Source organism: Acartia tonsa, chromosome 1 (genome assembly GCF_053477335.1).
Source record: "Acartia tonsa isolate MP-2025a chromosome 1, ASM5347733v1, whole genome shotgun sequence".
NCBI classification, from domain to species: Eukaryota; Metazoa; Arthropoda; class Copepoda; order Calanoida; family Acartiidae; genus Acartia; species Acartia tonsa.
In genome coordinates, this window is record NC_137260.1 from 47,853,729 (window position 1) to 47,874,522 (window position 20,794).

Genomic DNA, 20,794 nt, shown 5'->3' on the forward strand with positions numbered 1-20,794 from the left:
CACAATTAAATTGTTTATAAAATAGGTACAGATTTACTAGATTTTAAGGTTAATATAATTAAATCACTAAAAAAGTTTAAACCAATGGTTAAGTGTCCAATCACATAGAAAAATAGATCCTTCTACATGAACAATGACACAAAAACTCAACTCTCTTAAACATACATTATCATTTGACAACTTGCTGAATCAGAAGTGTTACCATATTTCCACACTTACAAGACACTTTGAGGGAAAACGCCAACTTAAAATCCTTCTCTGATTAAAAATAATCATTAACATGATGACCAATATTATTTGTAAAGGGCAACAAGTTGTTGCAAGGAATGGATTTTAAATCTCTAACACTTGAACAAATAATGCTAAGACTCAAAGAACTATCAAAACCTGGCAATGTTGAAGATTATTATAAAATGGTAAATAATTCCATGTGTTGTTTTTCTTTTATTGTTTTCACTATAGCTTCATATCTATACTTTGTCCTTGTTGTGTTTTACTTATGATTTTTGTCAGAGTTTTTACCTATATTAAAAACTATTGGCTGTGCCCTTAGCATCTAAGGGCTCTGTCAAAGGTATATGGAAGGGTAAAAAATAGCCTAAAACCATACCCATACTTATTTATAAAGATAAAATTGCCTAAACCCCTCTACAGACAAAAAAGCTTATTACTTAATATAATAGGATTACTTAGTGTACTTTCAATAGGAGTTCAAGAATCAACACGAAATTCCTAAACTTTCTTCTATTCAAAGTGTTTCAGTTTATAAATGAATAACATTTTAACAAATAACGAAAAATTGCATTATTTTATCAGTCAAAAATTAGATTGTCATATTTATGGCAGTATGGCAGGTGTCCCAAATTAAGTCACCGTAAAGAATGACGCTCTCCACAGAGGAGCTTGGGTAAGGGTTTCACTGATATTATGTACGAGACTGTTGGGTATCACTATCCAAACTACCCAATTGTCGCCCTTCCTACACAACCAAGGGGAAGTTGCGTGAATTAATTGCGAGAAATTCGAGTTACCACATGGGGACTTGAAATCGAACTCGCACCACCGTAACTCAGTGCGTTACCATTGAGTTACGACGCCCCTTTGTTTAAGCTCCAAGTTCATTTATGTAGAAAATATCTAAAAAACATTATGAGAACTGTGTTCTAAAGATCTGTGTATGGCAGGTGTCATTCTTCTTTCCCCCATATTGTTAAGGCGTTTTGGCTATTTATAATTGCATCCTTCATTATAATTCACAAAACTAGACAAAAACATCCTACTATTGAATAACAAAACGGATTAGGAACTGGCTAAGATGTGAAGGTAAGTTTTGTAGTATTGCTTTATTTAATAGCCTGCTTTGTTTATCAATACTTTTCTAATTTCAGATGAATATGTAGATAAATGTTGGGTACTGCCCGTACCCGCTTATTTACACCCTCACTCACACACAAACATACAAAACAAAACAACAGTGCCATAACAATTTCTAGTCAACAATAATATTGTGTGTTTAAAAAAATAAGCAAAATGTCGTCGGTGTTGAAGTTTTTCAAATCAGATAAGAAGAAGAAGGGAGGACAATATTTGGAGATCTCAGAGATAGGCATGCCAACTCAGGTGTGTATTTTATGCCTCCGTGAAAAAAGGCTTTTACTTTGTACCTTTTCCACCAATTAAATCAATAATCGTCATTAGTATGGCTCCAATACAGTGGTCTAAAAAAGTTCTTTTTTTTCATTTAAAAAAGGCATCAAATTTCATGAAAACTGATCTTGTCTAAATACATTTAAATTATTTTTTCTCATTTAGTCTGAATTATGGTAAGTATTTGTAAAATATCCAAAAAAAATTGTTCTGAAATTCTACTCATTAAAAAATATAGGTACGTTATAAGCTTAAAGAACTTTAATTTCAAAATAACCTCTTTAATGAATTTTAAAAAATATTATGTATCATCATAATCTTAAAAATTCCACTGTTAAGTAAAATCAGTTTTATTGGATGCAATATGATATGTCTTCTGTTTTCTTAGGTATCCCACAACTTTTCTGGAAGAGTAAACCCAGACGGCAGTATCGCCGGAATCCCAGAGCCATGGCGCAAACGGCTACAGCTCATGATCACCGCCGAGGAGGCGGAAAACCCCGCCAACGCCGAGAAGGCCAAACAGATTCTTAAATGGATCGACACCCGCCAAAAGAATGAGAGTCATACGTTCATGCGGATGAATTCTTCACCAGGGATGGATACTTAAAAACTTTTTTTTGCCCAATCCTTAAACATAATACCTATACTCAATTGAAGTAACGGAAACATTTTTGATAATAATGTATCAGTTTTTTTTTACTTAAGAATTATAACGCTTTCTGGTGCACCTTATTAGGAATATTTACCTCTGGGGTCTGTTTATTTCCCAACCAAGTTGAATTTCGTTTTCAAATTTATAGCATAAAAATAGGTTGGTAATATATCCAACCCTGAATTTACATCCATTATTTCCCTTTCTCTTCGAAAAAAGACTTGTGCATTTATTTCAAGCCATGTTTTCATGAAGATGAAAACAAGTGTACTCGACAGACCAATCAAGAATATTTCTAAATATCCTAAAACAGGAGGCAGTGCAGTTCTCTCTTCAAATTCTTCCCACACATCTGATGAGGGGTTTGCCAGTATATCTGATGGACTTGATGACAGGAATATTCATATTTTGATCATTAGTAGGGACACCTTGCGTACTAAAAGTACGTTAGGGTAATCTCTTAAATAATAGTGCTGCTCTTTTTCCCAATAAAATATTTTATGTTGTTGCATACACACCTTGTTAGCACCTCTGGGTATGATTTATAACAATCTAGAGCCGGTCAACGGACCTTAATAAATCCCAAGGCTCTTGCTGACTACAAACCCTTTGATTGCAAGACCTGCTTCTCACTGTGAATAGTAGTGAGTTGTGTCCGGTTTGAGCTAAGGCATTCCCCCGATTTTCATGCTGCGCATCTGTCATAACAGCAATAGGTAAACCTTTTAATGTCTTTAGTTATGACGCGATTTCTGCCGAGATTTAAACGCATTACCTGACCGCGTGGCGACGAGCGGATGCGCATCGTTTTACGCTATAGTCGCTAAAATTTAAACATTTTATAATGTTAACTACTAACTAGCCTTTATTACATTAATTTTATGCCCGACTCTCACAAAAAGCCATCTGTTACTAATTTTAGTAGAGCGTCACTAAAATCACTACAAATTGTCTCACACATTTGATTAAAACTTGCAAGGTTAAAATGTAAATGATATCCATCAAAGCATTATTAGATACTTTTTGAATTCATTTCTATCCTATCCAATATTTTTAAACTTGTGCTCAGAATTGGACTGCTTTTCAAAAAAATAATTCTTTAATAAATTTACTAGGTAAGCAGTAGTATTGGTACATTGTAACGCCTAAAAAGTAGGTAATATTAAAACTAGGGTTGGGCCGGATATCCGGTGTGGCCGGATATCCGGCCATTTTCAATATCCGGCCGGATACCGGATATTGAAACTATCCGGCCGGATATCCGGCTATAACTTTTTTTTTTTATTTTACACCAAAAATCTCTGCTTTTTAAAATTTTAAATGGCTATAATTTTCTTATTATTGAAGCTAGAAGAACATTTTTTGAATATGTTTATCTTTATGTAAATTTTATATATGAAATCTCAAAAGTTTATTAATAAATTTTTTTTGCTACTTTAATATCTGGTAATTTAGCCGGTTATCCGGCCGGATATCCGGTAATTTGGCCGGATAACCGGATATTTGCCGGATATCCGGCGTTGGCCGGATATCCGACCGGATACCGGATATCCGGCATTTAAAATCAGCCGGATATCCGGTATCCGGCCAAAAAAGTATCCGGCCCAACCCTAATTAAAACATGATTCAAAGCACCAAATTTCTTAAACAATTTACCTAATTAATATCATCCTTGTCTGTATTATTAAATTTCTTGTTTTACAAATAGGTACCTATCCTTGTAATGTTGTATGTTTCATTAATTTGCTTGACATTGACAACATTGCATAAATGTTTTTGCAAATATGTGACAACTAGAATTTACCAACAGTTTGTTTGAATTAGGTGCATACAGGGGGGTGAAATAAGGGGTTTAAAGGGGTAATATCTTCTAATGTATTTTTTAAACTTTGAGGAGGGGGGGGGGGGGGTAAAATGAGGGGTTTTAAAGTTTGAGATGGGGGAGGGGTAAACACCAATTTATCCCTACCCTTGGACGTCTATACTAAAGAGATATTCAAGGAGGGATACCACATCTCACAGAAAGTATGCTGCTTGTGTGTTTACTTTAATTAGAAATGTAGGTATCTTATTAATATTTTCATAACTATGATTTTTTTTATCAACATTAAACACATTTTAGTATCTAATCAATTTTTGTCTGCTTTATCAAAGTACTTAACGTGCATTTTAAATGCTTGTTTGAATTTTTTTTTTTTTTTTTAAGTAAAGATAGTTTAGTAATTAGGAAAGGAGGAAATATATCTTTGAATTGTCGCATGTTAAAAAAAACCTAAGTATGATTAGATCTAAAAAAAGCGAAACTAAGCAGCATACTAGAACAGGTTCAAATTTATACAATTTTTTATATGACCTCAAGAAATATTTTTAATTTCTAAATTAGATTTTTATTGATACAATTTTCAAACCTTTCTCCTAAAGCCTTTAATAGCTATCCATTAATGGATGATGTAATAGCCTAGCTGTAGAAAGGATTTTCTTTAAAAAATGTTTACCTACGCAATAGATTACCGATTACCTGTAACTTGTAAGCTCCTGAATTAATAGATTAAATGCAAAATACACAATTTCTCAGGGTTCTTATAGAACCCCCATCAATTTTAGAATTTGCAAGATGAATTGTGGAGGCTTAGAAAATTGTTAAATAATAATGGATATTTCTTACTTTTTTTCATGTTCAAATATAAAGTTTGGAAAAAAAGGTGAAAGAGAACCTGAACATAGCAAAGATTGGCATGACTTGTTTAGAAGGTTCACTGGTAAATTTACAATCTGTTTATTCATGGCTAAGGGATAATATATTTGGGACATATTAAAAGATGATCAATGCAATACTACTACTATAGATTACAAATATTGATTGAATTGTTTGGGTACTGCTAGATTGGATCCAATCAAAATTCAAAGTACTCTAAGGTTTTTTTTAGCCAAAGGATAAGATATCATGGTCATGTAACTTAAGGCTTACAGGACATTGTCATCTCCCTCCCTGAGTTTAATAGTATTTTCTGATTAAAATATTCCAAAATGGTGGGTACAAGCGAATGCAGAAATGCAAGGAAATTTCCTTAGGTATGCGCTGCAATACGTTTTCAATTTCAGTTTTACTACATCTGTCCTCCAAGAGGGTTCTTCGCTTGTGAGTTTTTACCATAGCTTACCCAAGTATTTTTTTTATCCAGATAAACAGTTTTATTTTTAAAAATATTAGGTTTTTTGCTTTGTTTTATTCTACAGAAGTTACCTAGCTTTTGATTTTTTTTGGATTGGCATCAAACGGTAAATACATTTTTAAATGTTATTAGCAAGTCTTAAAATTCTTTTTAATATTTTCCCTTACTTGTAAGTTACCTATGGTTCATGGTTTTTTTACCTTTAGAAATTTCACTGTAGACTTGCAACTTATTCCATTTGGAATTTAAAAATATGAATATAATTGTGTAGTGAGCTGTGTAATACCACAAGTGAAAGTTCAGATTTTGCTCAAGACGAGATCACCTCAATAACATCAACAAATTCAAGTAGCACAACAACTACAACCACAACCTCAAACAACACATCAACAACAAATCATAGAACAAGAACTAACAAAAACGACAACAGTCAGCCAGGCAGTGAATATTTTAGTTGTACATTGGACCATAATAACACAGACACCGATCACGTGATACAATCAGCTGCTGATCAGCTGACGCGCGAAAAACAACAGCTGATCGACCAAAATCAGCTGACGCGACAGCTAGATAAATTAGATTTAGCAGAGAGCGCGCCAAAAAAGCAACATCAACAGGTGACAAAAGTACAAAGTGAAAAAGGGGAGGCATCAGCACAAGGTTTAAAGGCTGAAGAGGAAGAGAGTGGGGAGGTTCCCACGCTGCGTAGGAAGGAGAAGAAGGCTGTGAAAGGGGGGCCTCGTGTGACTCGCAACATCACGGACGACGAGGTGCTCTCGCGGTTGTCGAAGCTATGCACCCCAGGGTTACCATGGAACAAATATCGCAAGGTAAATATTTATGTACAGGTTTTATTTAGAGTCCTTTGAACCAACAAGCAAAGAGTAAAAAATACCTCCACCAAAATGAATTATGTTTAAATTAGAAAATCACTAGTTTGGTATGCCGAATACTAATAAAGAGATTAATTTAATTAAATGATCAATATATTTTAGGATTGGAGTTAAGAAAAAGAAGACGTTTTTTTTATATAGCTTATTTTGTCATAGCTTTTGTACTTGTTTCTGTTGTGTCCTCGATATAAGTGAAAGTTATTCTTATATTTTCAATTTATTTTCTGAGGATTATACATGTTCTATCGATTACAAATTACAAAGGAGGGGAATTTTTTTGGGACTATTTTTTTCCAGTAATAATCCTATATGAATTGATGTCTACCTTTACTTGATAAAATAGAATCCAATCTGACAAGAGATTTTTGAGATCTTTTAATATAGCTACACACTTACATATCTTACACATCTTACACATCTTACCTCTATCAAATAAGGATTTCATCTTATGTATAATAAATCATTGTTCTATTTATCTCAATAAAATAAATAATATTATAGGAGAAGAAACTCGGAGCTGGAGCTTCTGGCGAGGTTTACCTGGCCACCAGTGTTGAGACTGGGGAGAAGGTGGCCGTCAAGGACATCAACCTTGACAAACAGAATAAGAAGTATCTCATTCTCATGGAAATACAAGTTATGAAGGAGCTCAACCATCCAAACCTGGTGAATTTTATTGAGGTAAAGATTTTGTTTCAAATATTGTTTGGTACTTGATTGATTGATTAGCCATAGTCTCTTAGGGTTTGGACCTAAGTAGTCATGGAGTACTTGCAAGGGTTTTTAACCGAGAGAAAAGATATAATATTATATATATATTATATTGTACTAGCGGCTCCCCCCCCCCCCCCCCCCCCAGAAGCCTCTAGGGGCACTTAAGGTGGGAGGGGAAAATTCGACCTCCCCATTTTCAATTTGAAATTTTTAATACTTTACATAATAGGAGGATTAGTTTTTAGTGGAGAAATTGCAAACAATTTAATGATAATATTGTTAAAAAAGGAAATAAAACTTTAAATGTTAAAAATAGTTTTGTTGACCTAAGCTTTAGTTTGAGAGTGAAAGATTAGTAATAAAAATACCATATGACTCACTGGACGTAAAAAATATTCTATTGAATGTAAGATATAAAATTACAGCTACATTTACTTTTTTGATAGCATACCTACTACACAATGTCAGATCAGCGGTTGGTCTATTTTCATTTGATATAAAAAGCTGTTTGAATGGATTTATTATTACTTTTATTTTACACCAGATTACCATGATTAAGGGAAACCAATAACTCTCCCCCTCCCCTCTTCTGGATTAATAAACAGACCATTAAATGATGTTCAATTTAGCAAGCCAAATTAACGACAATTTTTCATCTGTCTTAATATCCACGTATATTCTACATCTATCGCTGTTTAGTATCAATAAATGCTATAGCTTAGTACCAAAAGAACAGAAATAATAGGTACACACACCACACTAGAAGTATAAAAACACTGCTTTGTGGGGTAAATAACAGAAAAAGTATGATTTAGGTATTTTGTAATTTTTACTTAATCTTACTTGTTAAAACATAATACTTAGTTACATAAAAATGAATCATGTAAACTATATGATATCATAAGATATATGTTTATTTACATACAAATCAATTTTTATCTAGTAATGTTTTTTTACGTGCATAGCATCTCTATAAGTATCCGCTTCTATAAGTGATTCACTTACTAAGAAATGTAGTTTTTCGTTATTAGAGTTAATAGAATTATTTTACAGTGCCCTTAGAGTCAAAGCTATTAAAGTAATTTTAGTTTATAAGTAGAATAAAATCCCTTAAAATTTTTTTTCTGTCAAATATTTCCCATTTGGTGGGGCTGATATTACCTACTATTTTGTACAAAATGTAATGTGAAAAAAATATAAAAATACGCGAGAAAGGTATCGTGAGTTTTTTCTCCAACTTTATTCTTAAAAAACTATTCAGCTATAAAACTTTCTCAATCCAATTTAAAAGAAGAAAGTCTACTTCATCAAGTTTATTCTTGACTTTACAAATGCTCTTTAAATCTCCTTGTCCTTATCTTTTTCATGTTTTTTTTGTGCTTCGCTACTCATGGATGTTATCATCCTTGTTATTTTACCTTCTTTAGATTAGAAATAGTTTTGTTTATATTAACTCAAATAATTTATATTATAAAAGAGTACAAACAAGAGTATTTTATACATAATTACCAAAAGTAACTATATTATTAATTAAGGAAATCTTATGACATACACAGTAAATGTAATAATATAGGTAAATAATGAGAAACTGTTATGAAACTTCAATCATAATGGTTAATAAATATTAGTTATTAAGTAGATGAGCAATTAAAATATTAATTAATGGTCTTTTAGCTATTTTGTTGCTGTAAATAATTTAAGAATTTATTTTTAGGCATTTTTAGTAGACATGCATCTATTTGTTGTGATGGAGTATATGGCTGGTGGCGCCCTGACTGACGTAGTCATGGAGACAGTTATGAAGGAGAATTATATGGCTACTGTGCTCCTACATGTTCTGAGGGGTATTAGCTATCTGCACTCCAAAGGAATTCTTCATAGAGATATAAAGGTATATTTATTACCTAGAGTTTTATATTTGTAGGCCGTTTTATTCAAGCTAATAAAAATTTACAGCCAAATATTTGTGATTAAGATTATTAGTTAGTTTGATTTCCAGTCGTATAATGGGATTTTTGATGTTTTTTTTTTATAAATAGAAATTTAGCTTCTATCGTTTTTTTTGGTAATAGAATTAAAAACTTATGGCATACTTTTTTACGCTTAAAATCTACCTACATAGTAAACTAATTCTTTTTTTCAGTCTGATAATATTTTGTTGGATATGAACGGTCGTGTGAAAATAACTGACTTTGGATTCTGTGCCACGGATGAAAATAGGAATACAGTATTAGGAACTCCTTACTGGATGGCTCCAGAGGTACGTAGAAAAATTGATAGATGGCCAGGTAGATAGCGCTAGACAGATAGACATTCAAAATAGATAGTCAGATTGGTGGATATAAATATGCAAATTAAATAAGCTAAATAAAAACCAGAAACATAGGCATTTAAGACACTAAATGTGATTTCTATTAAGAACTTTAAAAATCACGAAGAAGAAAAACTTTAACTAGTACAAAAAGTCATTTCATTCCATTTTTGTAGATGACTAACATTGTAATGTCCAATTCAGGTTGTGAATCAAAAGCAGTATGGCAAGAAGGTTGACATTTGGAGCTTGGGCATCATGGCCATAGAGATGATTGACGGGGAGCCACCCTACATGTCAGAGTCGCCCCTTCGGGCCCTCTGGCTGATTGCTCAGAATGGGAAGCCAACCATAGCCTCATTGGATAAGATTAGTCCAACGTACAAGGATTTCATAGATCATTGTCTAGAGGTAAGATATAATTTAAAGAAATTTTAAGAGTTTTTTTTTATTTCTTCAAAAGATTAAAAGAAAGGGAAAAAAAGAAAAAAAATAGCCTTGCCTCGCCTCCTATTGAAACTCTTTACTTCAGTAAAGAGAATTTTTACAATCGACTATATAATAGTGAACAGCACTATTATAGACTGTAGTATGGATTGAAAAACATGAACACTTTATAAGTTTATAGAGTAGCTTTGCTACTAATAGATTTGACATTTGATTTATTTTTCTTTATAATTACCAGGTTGATGTTGAAGAGAGGTGGACAGCCGAGCAGCTGTTAAAACATCCCTTCCTGGAGGTGACCGTAGACCCTATGAAGCTGGTGCCTTGCATTGAAGCTGCCAAAGCTGTGCTAGAGAAGGAAAAAGCCAAGATGCAAGATCAGTTACTATAAATTAGGGATGATGTGGGTATTAGGCAACTGAATTTTATGATACTTTCCCCCCTTCCAAGGCCTACTTTTTCAAATACTGGGGAAGAAAATATTTATTATTATAAAGTTGATATATCCTAATTTCCCTGCAATATGTCAACACACAATAAAAAGACATTTGATGTCGAAAAAATTTGTTTACTATAAATTACACATGTAATATACATTTACATTACTTTTAATATACTAGAGCTGAAATATTCTTCCTTTATTCAGGGGTTTATATTTTACTAAAAATTGTAATGTGATGTTAAACTAAGTTTTCCTTATTATCTTTGGATAAATATAAACCCCTGATTTTTAATATGTTTTACATTCATATTAATGATTGAAATATGAAGAGCTTAAACGAGATTATTAAGTGCTGATATGTTAAAAAAGCACAAAAATTAAACATTATAAATGTGACCTTAACAAAATTAGATAAGAAAAAAAGTTAATTTCAGCTTTGATAAAAATTGCCATATTGATATAATTTTCTGGTTTTCAACGAATAGTACAAACCAAATTTTTTCTTTAGTTTTATTTTGCTTTAGATTAATCCATGACTTGAACATAAAAACAAATATAAGCCCAACCTATCATGACTAAGACTGAGATTATCTTACCCCTAGAAATTTAGTTTTAACATACTTTATGAAAAGTGCTTTTTTAGAAAGGTTTAAATTTTCAGTGCTAAAAATAGTTTTAAAAATCCTTTTTTAAATTGCGCAACACTTATAGGGAAATAAGCAAGGTTTTAAGAATTTTTATTCAGTGATGTTTGTCAAAACAGAAATACTCAAGGAAAACTATTTAGGAAAATTCCTTAAATCTTTTATTTGATTTTAATAAAATTTTAGCAATCCAATAAAAATTATGTTTTGTGTTAAGTTGTGTTCTTTTGTGTTTGTAGTGTTTTTTAAATTTTTTTTTCAAAGTATTCAAATTAATTTACATAACAAAGTAAAGACGATTTCAGTATCTGTTATTTTTAGAATTTAAAGTATTAGAGAATAAAAGGTTAGTTAAAATAAAAGGGGACAGTATGCACGAACGAGACCAAGTGATCTTTAACACCTTCCAGCAAAGAACCTGATTTTTTTAGTGAATATACTAGGCCTATGTTTAATATAGTTATATCGACTAAGAAAGTTATTTTTTTTGGCGCAATATCATTAAAGATTTGTTGAGTTCGTGCATTGTCCGCTGTTGTAATGTTAAACAATGTTAATAAGATAACTATTTCCCTATTTTTGTTCATATTGAATAATAGCAAAAACATTGAAAGAATACTTGCATTAATTTTTAACCAGTTTAAAAGATCCTAGTCTAATTTAAAATAAACATTTTAAGATGAAAATTCATGCTTTAAGTTAGATAAAACTACTTAAGTTAGATATTTATTTTTGGGGAGTAATGTTAGATTTATGATTAAACTTATTAGTAATTTTAATTTTTTTTTTTAAATAGGCAAACTGTCTTATGTCTTTAAAAAGTAATTCTTAGATACTTAGTTAAAACAAAATTTGAAACATTGATGTGAAGTGCTTAACAAAGCTTTATTATGGACCAAAATATATAAAAATAAAACCAAGTCCTATTCCTAAAATGATTTTGTATTATTGCATTTTTCTAGCTTGTTATTTATACTGTTTTTTTCTACATATATAGAAATTGTGAAGCCAAAATCATGCCAAATTTGTATGATATTGATATGCTTGATATAAAACAATTGATATTATAGTAAATATCAGGGACTAGAAGATGGATTCTAAAAAACAAGACAAAATTTCATTAGATTAAATTCTGCTTGAACCTAGATCTTTACTGATTAAATTGACTTATAATGTCCACGAGGAAGAATTCATTATTGTAGATTTATCGTTATTATGGTATAAAGGACATCACAGAGAGGAGAAAAAATTGCATTTTATCATTTAACGCGTTGATGAACAAAAAAATCAATACCTATTTTAAAGTGTCACTTATTTATTGTTTTAGAGATACTAACAATGATTACCCCTCCCGATTTGTTATTTTGAGACATTTTTTGTATGTTTTGTAGATTCCATCTTCGGTCGTCACTGAAAATGATCCTTTGCATGAATATTGTGATTTTTGTTGCATTTTTGTACAACTATTCAATTCAATCAGTCCTTGAACACACACAAAAAAAGATTAATGGAATTGCTGTCTCGTGCTTTAAAAAAAATGAAATTTCATATCAAAATTGTATTTAATACTGAAATATATCTCACCAGGACAAACATGTCTAATTTAATGATTAATTAGAATTGTTCTTTTAGATTAATTGAAAATGTTTTGAATGAAAAAATGCTAGAGAAAGGTAAGTAAATGTGATTTGGTTACTTACTTATCAGATGAATATTATAATATATATTTTTCACTATTTTGATTTTCTTTGCTCTACATACCCAAAAACAAATTGCATTAAGAAATAGGCACTGGCAGTACCAAGCAAGAAGCGGCAAGGCCGCTTAAGGAATTGGCACTGGCAGTAACAAGCAAGCAGCGGCAAGGCCGCAAATTAAGTGTTGTTTTAGCTGCTTAAAATGATTGTATAGTTTATTAAAAATTAGATAGTATTGCAGTTTGTTTATAGCTTTCGGCTGCTGCTGAAAATCTATTATTGTAAAATTCTAATATTTTCAAATGTGACCATTTTAAGTAGTATAATAATATGTCCAAAGGCAATGTAATTAATGTTCAGTTAACAATATCTTTTTTCTTACGATTCTTCATGATAAGGATAAAAACAGTCTCAAACAGTTTCTGATTTTTTATATTACTAGGTATGTGTTTAGTGTTGGTTAAACAATTTTTTTTATACAATTCTAGGGTTTTAAAAAATCTCAATATTGTTTATTATTGAATTATAAAATTAATCCTTTAAAGGATGTCTTTGGTCGGGTATAGCAATAAGAAGAAGCAGTCTCAGCTGACAGCGCTAGATCACACATTAGCAGGTTTCAGTTTTTTTTTTTATGTTAGCGAAGCCAATAATCCTATAGGTAATATGAAGTAGCATTTTTTTGTCTTTAGCGAAGGATCTCGCTAACCACTTGATAGATATCATATGGTTCTCCCTTAAAGAGGAGCTACTTAAAGTTCTCGAGGACGGTACCTCCACCATCCAAAAATAAAAAAATCGTTATTAGGAAAAATACCCCCCCCCCCTTCATTTTTTGCTTAAAAAAGAAAAGAAAAAAGGGATATTCAGATTAACCCCTATTACACTATTTAAAATTATGAAATATTTTATTTACTATTAATTAGAAATTTAAATTAAACCATATTATATTATTCTAAATTAAGGTGGTCTTAGTGGTGGAATAGGAAGATTAATACTGCAACCTTTGGATGTGGCGAAAATTCGCATGCAACTTCAGGCATTTTTGCATTTCAATATTTCCAAAAACCGAAGTACTGTAAAAGAATAGTAATTATGATCTATTTAACCACTGCTAAACCACTGAAGCTGATTGAAATCCAGCAGAAAATCCGGTTATCCTGAATTGTGTTCAAAAACAAAATATATTACCTACCTACCTTTTTCAATTACTTGATACGGGCTGTACATGACACTCTAACGTCAGGTCCAACAACCCAGGATAACTAAAGGGCGCCAAATCTCTTTTTCCATCCAAACACTCTTTAATTGCACGACCTTTGCCTGGAAGTCCTAAATATGCATGGTTATGAGTTGGGCCGAGACATCCACACCTACTCTAACTATTAATGTCGCGCACCTGACATAGGATGCGCTGCGTGTTGAGTCACGGTCGCGGGTAACAATATAAATACTTGCGGAGCAAAGTTTTATAGGCAAGAATGCAATTATGTGTAACAGGTAGAAACAAGAACATCCAGAAAATATAATGGGCTGTTTAACCTTATTGTACAGATGGCCAGAGAAGAAGGGGTTAAATCTTTGTGGAAAGGTGAGTTTTGTTGTTGTTATGTTGACAATATTGTTTTCATAATGGAATTATTACCCTAAGATGGTCAATTGGACACATTAATAAATCCAACTTAAAAGGATGCAGAGTAGATTTTTGTTTATACTTACCTAGTTACATATAAAATCATACTATGTTAGACCTACTTTCATAAAAACTATTCCAAACCTCTTCCAACCTTTACCTAATTCTTAAACAGAATTTCGCTTTCATAACAAACTTTTCATTATTTTTAATGTTTTTAAAAAGTAATTTTTCTTGTTTAATAAATTATAAATAACATCAAATGTTTTGTTTAGGTCACGTGTCAGCTCAGCTGTTAAGTATTAGTTATGGAATCTCAAGTTTTGGTGCCTTTGAAGTGCTAACAAAATTTACCTACCAAAAACGTCTTCTATGGACAAATGGTGGAGAGTCGAAGTTTAAACCACTGGAACATTTTCTCTGTGGAAGTTTGGGCGGATGTGTAGGAACGTCAGATAATTATAAATGAAGGGGCAGTTACAATATGAGATTTAATATTTATCAATCCCTGTGTCAATGATTTTAATCATAATTAAGATATTGTTCGTTTTTTAATGTTTTAGTAATGTTAAGTTGATGAGTTAAATGTTCAAACTTTAAAAAAGTTACTTAATTGTCAATAGATTTTATTTTCTAGGTAATTCTTTCACCAATTAACATTTAAATAGATTACTATCTTGTAATAATATTAAATTCAGTATGTAATTCTTTCGCCAATTAACACTAATAAAGGCCAGGAATAAGCTAACTGCTCCCTTATCTATAATATTCTATGGCAGGAACACTGACATCGTTGCCTTTTGATGTGATACGGACGCGCATGGTAGCGCAACCGGAGACTGATAAGATGTATTTATCTGTGCGAGATGCCGCACTAAAACTTAAATCTGAAGGAGGCATTAGAGCCTTTTATAAAGGTAAGAACATTTCTTTTTTTTTGAAAGGCCAGGTTAAGGCTTTATAAGAAAAGTAACTTTATTCTGATTTTGGTAGATCACCAAACAAGAAAGCCAAATAAGTTTTTTAGATAAAGTAAATGACAGTAAGGTTTGATAAAATAATACACTATCAAGAATCTTTAAAAGGAATAGAGGCTTCTAAAGGAAGAATTTTCAGAAATTAGCTTTAAATTCATATATATTCCAAAACTAGGTAACATTTGTATTAAAAAAAACTTTAAAAACTTGCATTTTTAGGCTTAGTACCAACCCTAGCAGCTATCGGTCCCCAGACAGGACTCCAATTCGGGTTCTACTCCTTGTTTACAGAGATGCTACGCACCGTGGTGACTGCACATGATGAACTACTCAATCACGAGGTTATGACGGTTCTTGGCAGCCTGTCTTGTGGGGCACTTGCAGGTTTTACTTTTTTAAAAAAAAATGGTGGTTTCTCTCTTATTGCAATCTAGCCATATTATTGGTTAGAACTTGTACATATTTTGGTATGAAAGGGCAGTTATTTTTTATTTATCCATCTTAGGATAAATTTTATTGTCGGAAAATTACATTGTTCATGAATTTCGTCGCTCGTATTATTCATATTGAAATAAATCAATATGAATAAATGTGACAAAAAATATTCGTCTGCTAGCAATTTCTTTTTAAGTTGGATTGAATATTGTGTCAGACAGCCTGCTTAGGGCAACCCTATATCATAAAGTAGTAAGGCTTTAGTCTATGGCTTAAAATTTCGATAACTACTGAACCAATTATGTTCTTAAATTTAGGGAAGCTTTATATAGTCCCCGGGATGGAATTGGGCTATTTAATTTTTAAATTTAAGCATTAGGATACAGGGATAAGGGATGGGAAACGTAAGAAAATATTATTCCAGGCCTATTTTCCAACAAGGCCTAAAAAACTAGTTTCGGGATGACGCAGTAGTTAGATTTGAAAACTATGAACAATGATGAAATAGCTATTATATGAATGCAAAGAAAAAAAGTATAGAATAGAATTCAGGTAGTTGATTTCACCAATCATAAAATATAATAAAAACTTTCCAAAGAACCAATATGTTAGTGGCTTTAAGTAGAATCCCGTTATTACTTCGCCAACCCCCCCCCCCCCCCCCCCATTTAAAAATAAGTTTTTTTTGAGATGGTTAAATCTGATTTATTTTCAAACATTTTAAGGGGGTATCTACTTCACCCCAAAATTTGTATTTAGAAATAAACACCGCTTTAGCCCCCAGCTTTAATAAATAAATCAAGTAGATTTGAATAAGTACATGGGTAACATTCTATCAACTAATTGTTCCATAGCATACATATAAATTAAGAATTTTAAAAAAAAATTTATTTTACGTTAAATATTAACAGAAAAGTTCAATTAAGTGTGCAATAATTTTTACCAAAATTAATGAAAATTTTTTTTTAACAAAACACAGTACACTTTTATTTACATATTGAACTAGTTTTGTATTTGTAATCATTTAGGTGGGTTATCAATTCCACATGAAATGTAACTTTTAAATTGTCTAAAGACAATGAGTTTTTCACATTGTTCTAGAGTATAAAATGTTGAATCCTACTCAGTCTTCAAAAAACGATCTCTCAATTTATGTTTTGCTATATGGACATTTATTAATGTGTAGATTTAATAATAAGTTGATGTGATTGAACGTCATATATATTGTTGTCCTTCTGATAGCAGAAACTTTCCACTGTTGTCTTTCTAATAGCAGAAATTTATGTTTGCTTGAATTAATTTAGCCAATAATGAACTGGGGGACGCGTTTGTTATTAATAATTGGTTAATGCTAAAAGCAAGTTTCAGGCTATTGGATATTGGCCTACAGCCAATGAGGAACTGGGGGAAATTAGTTGATTTTATAGGCAAAAAAGAAAAGTTGCCCCATCACTTTTAAAAGGAGGCTGAGACCTAATTTTCGGCCAGGTTTCCCATCCCTTATCCCTGTTAGGATAGTTGAAGACCACTTTTCTGCCTCCTTCGAACTCCTTTGAAGATAGATTCCCTAGATGGTTGGGGCACGCCACTAGCAAATCTATAATGCATCACACGTAATCTAATTAGCACTAACATCACAACATCCTACTATTTTATTTTATATTTTTAGGTTTATGCAGTAAGATGAGTGTTTATCCATTGGACACATTAAAGAAAAGGCTACAGATATCTGGATGGGAGGGGAGAAAAGGACTCGGAAATACTTTAACCTATCAAGGAACTCTACATTGTCTTAAGGAATTTAATGTTTTCATTTATTTTGAAAATTAATTCTTAAAAATAATCCTATATTAATAGGTTACTGTTCGTAATTTTGGCATTGTATGATTGTTTTTAAACTTTGGATTGAAATTCTATCATAGATTTGATATTTTGAGCAAATGTACTTTATGACCAACTATAGAGTGATTGTCGAGAATATGCCCCCCCCCCCCCCCCCCCCCCTATTAATGCCCATGCCCAAACTCTGTGGGAGCCCTAACCCTGCAAGGTCTAGACCTACGGTGCACTAACACTGGGGGGGGGGGGGGGGGTCTACCTATTAAACAATATAACCTAACCTAACCTGAACTAATGCACTAAATAAATAAAACTAACCCCCATATTTTCTATTTATTTAACAAATAAGGGAGGGAAACGTTTTTGTGCTCCACAGAGCACTTTGAGAGAAAATGTCATTATAAGCAAAAGCATAGTAATTCCTAGTTGCCAATAGAAACTCATAAAAATAAAGAAAACATGAAACATAAAAATCAGGATATAATAAAACGAGAAGGAACTGTAGGTCTGTACAAAGGAATGGGACCAGCCTTAATTAAAGCAGCTGTAGCCTCTAGTCTTAATTTTTGGCTCTATGAGCATATTTGTTATATACTTGCTCTTAGGTTTACAAACACATGATATTTTAATTGTTAATAACAATTTTTTTCCTAAGCATTAGTAATTAGTAAGCATTAAATAAGAGTTAAAAGGTGATTTTTTACATTACAAATAAAACAAAGTCATAAAAATCATTTCATGTCGTAAATTTTCTCTTTTGGGCATTAATTTTGAATCCCTTGTTTTGAGAATGTTTGTTCTTGTTTTGCTGTACACAGATAGTATTCATTCAGACTGTAGTATTAATTGTAGTTATTTGTTGAATATTTCAATTTAGTTAATGTTAATGATTTTGTCTTATTTATGAAAAGATTATAAGATAGTGTAACAGGTTATAAATTAATCTAAAATTGGTACATCCATAGCGTTCTCTCTCTCCTTATTTTCATACAATCCAGTTCCAGGAATCTCAAGGGATAGGACAATGGCCGATTTATTGATGTACATACCCTATGATGATACACAAAATTACCCCTTCAGTAGATTAAAATTTGATGTCGAAACTTTTGAACACTCAATTTAATAATCCAACCAATCAAAATTCACTAGAGTCGCCAAAGTCCTTAAGCCAACAAATAAGAAAGCGTTATTATAAAACTTTGGGGTATAGTCCTTTCCTCGTCATCCCTCCATAAGGAGCGATTCTTCGTATTTTTAAAATGGCTTTTTATAGGTTATTTTAGGTTAGGTTAGGTTATATTGTGTTAGGTGATTGCCCCACAGGGTTAGGTAATTGGCCCCGCAGGGGCTAGAAATAGGAGAAAAGCTACTGTGAAAAATAAGAAGAATAGCTTCTTATGGAGGGATGTCGTGGAAAGGACTATACCCAAACTTTGTAGACTAGTGCAATAAACAGCCCATTGTCGCCTCTTTCTCTGACCTAGTTCTCATCCCAACGCAGTATTCCCTACCCCGTTTACAGCTAGCCAATTTAAGAAGGGGTGAATTTGTTCATCATTATTTGGGATGTATTATCTTATCCCTAACGATCCCTTTTTAAATCTTCATTTATTTTAAATTATCAATCTTCTAAGAATTCACTTACGTCTCCTAAATAAATGCTCACAATTACAACGAATAAATATATCTATTGTGATTTGCGGTTACAAATTAAATAATATGATTGTAAATTGTTTTATTCTGTTATTGTTATGGATAATTATTAATGATACAACAATTGGACTTGTTAAAATGTAGGAAATATATACAATTATTAGAACTCTGTTGTATTAAAATGATAATTTTATTGTTGCAGATCAAAATAAGAAATGATAAAATGTTTTTTTCTTCACATTTTGATTTTGACAAAGCATTTGACTCGATAATGATTGAAATGTTGCTATAAAGCCAAGAGAGGAATATTAAACGTTTTAGAAGAACTGGGCAAAAAACTTCGCCAAGTTTGTCTTATGAAAAATCATAATTGTAAAAAGGGGTTGGGTAGTTACGTTAGAAATGAGCTAGAATTTCATAAATTTATAGAAGGGCATCTTTTATTTGCCTACCTACTTCACAAACCTTTTTTAAACTTAATTTTTGCAAAAAAAATTGTCTAAAGAAAAGACGACATTTGATTTTATAGTACATTTTGCCGCGTAAGATATTTTTGTACGAATAGTACACATAAGTCAATAGTTGCAGTTTTAATTGGTTGCGGTACGGATCAAACTAGTTTTTATTTATTCTTCTAAATACCTGTAAGATTTGAAAGCATGAATAAAGGTGAAAAGGTATACGGTTTCGGTTAGTTAATAGTTTATATTTCTGTGAAAGAAATACATGTTGTCAGTCGGTGAGTGAACTAAAATATTTTATATTTATCGACGGATTTTTATTGTATTGGATAGATTACGAAACTTGTAAATTCTAACGTACAATTTGCATTAAAGATTAGATTTACTGTTTAAAATGTATCCTTAAATAAAAGAAACTGGTTTTCTGTCTGTCTGTGTACCAAAGTTTATCTCTAACTGCTGAACCGATATGTTTCTTTCAGGGTGGGGAAAAACCCAGGGTTTTTTTAAAAAGCCCAACCCAACCCATAAATACCCTTAAAACCCTGGGTTTTTAAGGGTTTTTTTGAGGGGTTTTATTGTTTTTTTTGGGTGGGTTTTTTGTATGCCCACCCTGGTTTCTTCACAGTGAATCTTAGTATAGGTCCTGGTAATGTTTAAAACTATTTTGGGTAAATTTACCATCACCCTTTCAAGAAAAATTGCCCCGAGAAAAAATTACATCTCCCTCCCCCAAAAAATTAAGTCGAGGGTCGCCTTCCACATTCCTTACTTTGCTCCTAGAGGCCTCTTCGGGGGCGTAGCCGCTAGTAATATTTATGATGCATAAATTGTGACTAGTTCTGTAAAGAGCAAAATTGTTTGATCAATTCTTATTTATATAATCAGACACTTTTTATGCAGTAGATTTAGTTGCTAACCAAATTATTTTGTGTAAATATTATTTGTTTAATTCAATACCTTTTTGGTTTAAAGTTATTTCAAGTTAATTTTAGGTATTAGCATACATGCAGTACTTTTCAGCTCCTCAGTTCCACTAGGTGGCCCGGCCCCTCTCCTCCTTATAGAAAAGTATCCTCTTATAGGTCTGCATTTAGGTGTTAAAAAATTTTTTTGGCGCTACGCGCCAAAAAATCACTAAAATCAATTTTTGGCGCTTTGCGCCATAGTAAC

At 31.9% G+C, this 20,794-nt stretch overlaps 2 protein-coding genes across 8 annotated transcripts; both read left to right on the top strand.

The window, feature by feature from the left end:
- Positions 1-1,366: 1,366 nt before the first annotated feature.
- Positions 1,367-12,559, top strand: LOC145322379 (serine/threonine-protein kinase pak-1-like). Of its 6 annotated transcripts, none has more exons than XR_013880654.1 (11): positions 1,367-1,620; positions 2,036-2,240; positions 2,613-2,695; positions 5,745-6,305; positions 6,870-7,049; positions 8,797-8,973; positions 9,226-9,342; positions 9,598-9,804; positions 10,079-10,426; positions 11,248-11,315; positions 11,444-12,559. XR_013880654.1 is itself a non-coding variant. In XM_080164367.1 (9 exons), exons 1-9 carry the CDS (start codon positions 1,531-1,533, stop codon positions 10,229-10,231), a joined length of 1,773 nt encoding a protein of 590 aa, XP_080020493.1. In that variant the 5' UTR covers positions 1,367-1,530; the 3' UTR covers positions 10,232-12,559. The 6 variants fall into 6 exon arrangements, 1 of the variants encoding a protein (XP_080020493.1); XR_013880655.1 differs by having other exon boundaries at positions 11,248-11,272; XR_013880649.1 differs by having other exon boundaries at positions 10,079-11,315.
- Positions 12,552-19,376, top strand: LOC145322401 (mitochondrial thiamine pyrophosphate carrier-like). 2 transcript variants are annotated; one of them, XR_013880658.1, is made up of 10 exons: positions 12,552-12,599; positions 13,169-13,239; positions 13,589-13,662; positions 14,124-14,214; positions 14,532-14,700; positions 15,034-15,173; positions 15,453-15,617; positions 17,338-17,463; positions 17,983-18,438; positions 19,142-19,376. XR_013880658.1 is itself a non-coding variant. In XM_080164393.1 (9 exons), the coding sequence occupies exons 2-9, from the start codon at positions 13,170-13,172 to the stop codon at positions 18,126-18,128; spliced, it is 981 nt and encodes a 326-aa protein (XP_080020519.1). In that variant the 5' UTR covers positions 12,552-12,599; position 13,169; the 3' UTR covers positions 18,129-19,376. The 2 variants fall into 2 exon arrangements, 1 of the variants encoding a protein (XP_080020519.1); XM_080164393.1 differs by having other exon boundaries at positions 17,983-19,376.
- The last annotated feature ends 1,418 nt before the right edge of the window (positions 19,377-20,794 follow it).